Source organism: Cheilinus undulatus, linkage group 13 (assembly GCF_018320785.1).
Source record: "Cheilinus undulatus linkage group 13, ASM1832078v1, whole genome shotgun sequence".
Taxonomy (NCBI): domain Eukaryota; kingdom Metazoa; phylum Chordata; class Actinopteri; order Labriformes; family Labridae; genus Cheilinus; species Cheilinus undulatus.
This window is the reverse complement of record NC_054877.1, coordinates 38473187-38479372: the sequence shown is the minus strand read 5'-3', so window position 1 is coordinate 38479372 and position 6186 is coordinate 38473187. Positions and strand designations below refer to the sequence as shown.

Here is a 6186-nt window from a genome sequence, read left to right as displayed (position 1 = left end):
GTTGAGGAATGAAAAATCATATTGAATGCCGATTAAATAGACTATTTAGGAAAAATGAAAAAGACAGTATATTCATAATGATTTGAAACAGTGTATACACCTTCATGTCTTAAAAAGGGTCCCGTTTGAGTTGTCTGAACAATGAACCAGCTTCCAGTTTAGATGATCATCCAAACAGTTACATGAGAGTGGCAATAAAAAGATCATTCCTACAACCTGAAAACAAAGCATGTTTACTTGTGTCTATTGTTGTTAACAGCTGTGTCCTTTTCCCCTCAGCTTTCATTGTTTATCATGCTGCCACTCAAAATAAAGAGGAAAGTTTTTCTCCAAGGCTGCCAAGGTGTTTCCTTTTCTTTCATAATATGTGTGCGCATGAGAGTGTGAAGCGCAGCTGTGCTGAACATAACACTCTACTGCTACCCATAATGCACTGTGGGAAAGGTAACACCCATTTTTTTTCTACCTGGAGGAAGTCAGAGTGGGAAAATTTCAGCCTGAAGAGAGCAGGAGAAACTGGAGCTCAAAGAAGAGACAAGATTGTGATCAGACTGTGCTGCAGACGTGAGGCTGTTGTTTTTAAGTCTGTCTGGACTTTAAAGCTTCTTTGGGAACTTCTGTCGCTATCTCAGAGTTTGTTTCTCCACCTTTTGGTTTTTACAAAGGTGTGAGTGAGAGAAGTGGGACAGTCAGAGTGATGGGAGGAGCTGCAGGCCTCTCCGTGCATGGACTCCACCTCTGTTCATATGGTAAATAGAGGGTCACATGGGGCAGTAGTCTTGGAGCAGTGGGGGGGAAAGGGAGGGAAAGGAACAAGGAGAGATACAATGCAGGACTTTAGCCTGGCCCATGTGCCTGAGGCAGCACTTTCACCCTGAGTTTAGAGGACACTGGATCACTCAAAGAGGAAAGAAACATGGAAAGGAGTAGGTGCCATGCAGTGGTTAAAGTGAGTCTTTAAATTCTCTCACTGCGGCCTTCATGTCTTCTTTTTGACCTCTTTGGAATTTTCTTTCTCCTCCCTGGTGTGGGGTGAGAGTTCAGAAGCTAGTCACTTCCTGGTTGTCGTCAGTTTAGTTTGTCTACACAACAGAGGAGCCAAGATGCCTACAAACTTCACTGTAGTACCGGTGGAGGATGCAGAGGATGGCAGCAGCAGTGTAGCAGCAGCTGGAGACAACAAACCTGTCAGTTTGGGAAATATCTTTAAAGAGGAAGAGGAAGAAAACATCCATGGACTCCACTCAGGTAGGAAAAGAAAGATCTTCTGTTGTTTTAAAACAGACATGTAGCCTCTTTCCTAATGGAGTCATGAGGGAGCAGAAGTCTGTCCCAGCATGCACTGGTGTAAGGACTGTGTAAAATAGTGTAAGTCTGATAAATTTTGTAAGTGAACATGTGTAAAAGGAAGCGTGCTGACACAAACAGACAGGTTCATGTTAAGGCAGGCACGTTCTGTCCACAGACACTTACAATCCCTCAGTGTGACGTTGTTGAACTAGCAGGAACTTGCCAGGCAGCTTGGTGTGTGAGGGGGGTGTGAGTTGTTGTTACTTAAGACTGTGTAAGCCTGATAGCAACCTGTGGCTCTGCCTGTTTAGTTTTATAAAAGAAAACCTGAAAAGGGCAGTAAATACAATATTTTAACAGGGAAAATGTAATACCAGTTTGATCTTGTTTGACAGAAACAGAGCTGGAATTGTATTTAGTACCTTTACATGCGTGGTTAAACCTGGCCACACAGTCAGTGTGAGTAAATCTGAACATCATTCATTTGTTTAACTTTTGATTTTTATTTCTATGCTGGGATCAAAGAATGTAATATGAATGGCTGTAGTCATTTTGATTTCACTATCATTTGCGTGACTTGTAGCAGGTGTGCTCAGAAACGCATCCTGAAAATCACGTGCCCCTCCCTGATGTGCACACTGCTCACTGTAAAGTTAGGTTTTTTACTTTTAATTCTTATTCAATAATTAAAGGGTCAAATTTAAATTTGTAGCTTAATTTACCATGATGCACTGTGCGCATCTCAGTTATTTTGGGAAGGGTATAATAAATCTAAAAGTGCTTGATGCTTAAAGTTTTGGACTTCTATGCACTCCGATCAGTGAGAGAGAGTATGAGTTTTTGCATATTTATCACACTTAAATGTTTGGGATCATCAAACCAGTTATAATATCTCACAAAGACAACCCATGTAATTAAAAAAAACGCAGTTTCTTAATGATGATTTTATTTATTAAGGGGAAAAAATCCAAACCTATCTGGCCCTGTGTGAAAAAAAAGTAATTGCCACCTGAACCTAATAACTGGTTGTTCCATTCTGGCAGCAAAAACTGAAATCAAGCATTTGTGATAACTGGTGAGGGGTCTTTTGCATCCCTGTGGAGGAATTTTGGCCCACTCTTCTTCACTGGATTGTTTTAACTCAGCCATAATGGAGGGTTTTTCCAGCATGAACGGCCCATTTAAGGTCACACCACAGTATCTCAATTGGATTCAAGTCCGGACTTTGACTTGGCCACTCTCAAACCTTAATTTTTTTTTTTATTTTGAGCCATTCAGAGGTGGACTTGCTGGTATGTTTTAGGTTGTTGTCCTGCTGCATAACCCAAGAGCGCTCGAGCTTGAGGGCATGAACTGATGGCCGGACGTTCGCCTTCAGGATTTTCTGGTAGACAGCAAATTCATTGTTCCATCTATCACAGTATGTGGTCCAGGTCCTGAAGCAGCAAAGCAGCCCCAGACCATCACACTGCCACCACCATATTTGACTGTTGGCATGATGTTCTTTTATCAGATGCTGTGTTATTTTTACACCAGATGTAACGGGCCACACACCTTCCAAAAAGTTCAACTTTTGTCTCGTCACTCATCAGACTATTTCTCCAAAAGTCTTGGGGATTGTCAAGGTGTTTTTTGGCAAATGTTTGTGTTCTTTTTTGTCAGCAGTGGTTTTGGCCTTGGAACTCTTGCATGATACCATTTTTGCCCAGAGTCCTTCTTATGGTTGAGTCATGAATTCTTACCTTTACTGAGGCCAGTGAGGCCTGCAGTTCTTTGGGTGTCGTTCTGGGTTCTCTTGTGACCTCCTGGATGAGTTGTCATTGTGCTCTTGGAGTCATTTTGAGTTGGCTGATCAACCCTGGGAAGGTTCACCACTGTTCCCAGTTTTCTCCATTTGTGGATAATGGCTGTGACCGTGGTTCGCTGGAGTCCCAAAGCCTGGAAATGGCTTTGTAACCTTTTCCCGTCTAATAGATTTCAATCACTTTGTTTCTTATTTGTTCTTGAATTTCTTTGGATCGTGGCATGATGTGTTTCTTTGTAAGATCTTGTAGCCTACTTCACTTTGTCTGACAGCTTATATTTAAGTGATTTATTGATTCAACAAATCTGGCAGTAATCAGACCTGGTTGTGGTCAGTGAAATTGTACGGAGCTTTCCAACAACTGTGGTTAATCACAGTTAACTCATGATTTAACAAGGGGGGCGATTACTTTTTCACAAAGGGACAGATAGGTTTGGATTTTTTTCCTTTAATGAATAAAATCATAATTTAGAAATTTCCTTTTCTATTTATTTGGGTTGTCTTTGTGAAATATAAAATTGGTTTGATGATCTGAAACATTTCAGTGTGATAAATACGCAAAAACCTCAGGAATCAGAAAGGAGGCAAATACTTTTTCACGGCACATAAAGGCACAAACGTCATCTAATTTCTGAACCTGTCTGTGTGGCTCTTGATCCACTGACTCCAGCCTCAGTCCTCTCCTCGTGACGCTCCCTTAAGTTCTTGAATCTGCCTTGTTTGTTAATCCTCTGAAGGCTGAGCTCATCCCTGTTGCTTATGCTCCTTTTTGTTTTACCACACTTTTCCCTTCCAGTCAACTTTCCATGAATATGCTTTGATACTTTCTGTGACTACATAAATGTACTGAGTGGTAATCAGCTATAGATATTTGAGAACGTGTCTTTTAAGAGTCATGCACAGTTTGATAGAGTTAGTCCCACAGCTTCAGTGCACAAGAGAAGCATGCATATAAATCATCATAACTCCCATACTTGTTACAATACAGCAGGTACATCCACTCATTAGGTCTATAAAGACAAAAGTTTCAGAGTGTGCCGTGCTGTAAAGAACACAGACCCACATGTACACAAACAATGCTGATTAGACAAGACGATATCTGGAAACAAGACATTTTCCAAAGCAACACTTGACCAGTGTCACGTTTCATAATGTTGACCTTTTGTTTGCATTATTTCTTCATAAGCTGCTGTTCTTAAACGTATAGGTGCATGTTTTTGGCTGTCTATCAAGAGTTTCTTTCCCTTTGCCATATAGAATATGTAAACTTCATTTTGAATTTGATGGCAGCAAACATCTCAAAAAAGTAGGGACGGGGCTATTTTTACCATTGTGTAGCATCCACCTCTTCTTTTAACAACAGTCTGGAAATGTCTGGTTGGCAGGGACCAGTTGATGGAGTTTTGGGAGAGGAATGCTGTCCCATTCTTGTTTGATTTAGGATCCTAGCTGCTCAATGGTCCTGAGTCTTTTTCACCCGACCTTTCATTTTATGATTCTCCAAATGTTTTTAAGTGTAGAAATGTCTGCACTGCAGGCTCTTTTACTGTGATGGATGTGGTATGTGGTTTAACATTGTCCCTGTAAGAGACGTTGTCTGGATGGGAGCATATGTTGCTCTAAAACCTCTCTCTACTTTTCAGCATTGATAGTGCGTGTCCAGATGTGTAAACTGCCCATGCCATAGGCAGTAATGCAACCCCATACCATCAGAGATGCAGGCTTTAGAACTGTTCTACTTGGGTTTCTTTTTTTCAGACAATTTATTGTAGGAGATGTTTTTATCTTGACATGTTTCGACTGTCATCTGCAGTCTTCCTCAGAAGCGTCAGCTGCCGCTGTTGAGGAAGACTGCAGATGACAGTCGAAACATGTCAAGGTAAAAACATCTACAATAAATTGTCTGAAAAAAAGAAACCCAAGTAGATTATTCAGAATAAGAAGACAAAATGAACTTGCTGGATTTAGAACTGTTGACAGATAAAAAATTCAAATTTTGATTTATCTGACCACAGAACGGTTTTCCATGTTGCCTCAGTCCATTTTAAATGAGCATGGGCCCAGAGAAGATGGCAGTTTTTCTGGATTGTGTCCACATAAGGCTTTGTCTTTGCATCCAGCTTTCATTCGTGGTTGGCATGGTGAACTGTGTTGACAGACAATGATGTCTGGATGTGTTCCTGAGCCCATGTAGGGATTTCCAGGACAGAATCATGCCTATTTATAATGCAGGACTGCCTGAGGGCCTGAATATCGTAAGCATGCTTAATCTTCAGCCTTGTCCCTTGTAGACAGAGATTCCTCCAGATTTTCTGAATCTAATGATGATGTTATGCACTGAAGACGGCAGGATTCAAAGTCTTGCCATTTTTTCGTATTCTAAAATTATTCCACAGTTTTAGACAGTTTTTTGAAGATTGGTGAACCTCTGCCTGTCTTTACCTCTTGGAGAAACTGCCTCTCTGCTCCTTTTATACCCACTGATGGTGCCAGTTAATCTAATTAGTGGTAAAATGCTCCTCCAGCTGTTTTTAATTGTTGATTACCATATGGTTCAGTAATATAATTAAATGGGCAATTGTGTAACAATGAGGGAAGTTCAGAATACAGGTCTTGCAGTGAAATATTGCTGCCGCTTTCCTCAGGGTTCTTAAGACATTGTTATTTTTGCCTTAGCAGCGGCTAACTGGCTAGCAAACAATGGCCTGCAACACGTTAGCTGACGTAACGTTGATGAGGGAATATTGTAGTAAGTGTACTCATAGTAGGCTAACAACATGGTTAAATAAAACTTAGTAGGATCAGTAACGGTGGTCTACAGGATGGAGTCGACCAGCATGGACTCTGTTGTGGCTGTGACTGAGTTCAGAATGGCTGTTTTCCACTGCGTCACGATTGTCACGATAACCCCGTCCTCCGCCCCTGACCAAGTTGGTGCTTTGCTCTGGCCCAGCAAAGAGTTAGTGCTTGCTAAGCACCAGTTTTTAGCACCTGGAACCAGTGCTTTGTTGGTGGAAACAGAAAGAACCGGTGCTAACCCAGGCACTAGCCTGGAACTAGCACTAGCACCAGCTCAGTCAAAGGGGCAAAGT

At 41.4% G+C, this 6186-nt stretch overlaps 1 protein-coding gene across 4 annotated transcripts in view; it reads left to right on the top strand.

The window, feature by feature from the left end:
* The first annotated feature begins 483 nt into the window (after nt 1-483).
* LOC121520028 (solute carrier family 12 member 7-like) overlaps nt 484-6186 on the top strand; it is a 48741-nt gene continuing 43038 nt past the window's right edge. For all 4 annotated transcript variants that reach the window (XM_041803241.1, XM_041803240.1, XM_041803239.1 and 1 more), the window contains exon 1: nt 484-1248. In XM_041803241.1, coding sequence (XP_041659175.1) covers nt 1104-1248 — 145 coding nt within the window. In that variant the 5' untranslated portion in view covers nt 484-1103. The remainder of the gene's footprint in view (nt 1249-6186) is intronic.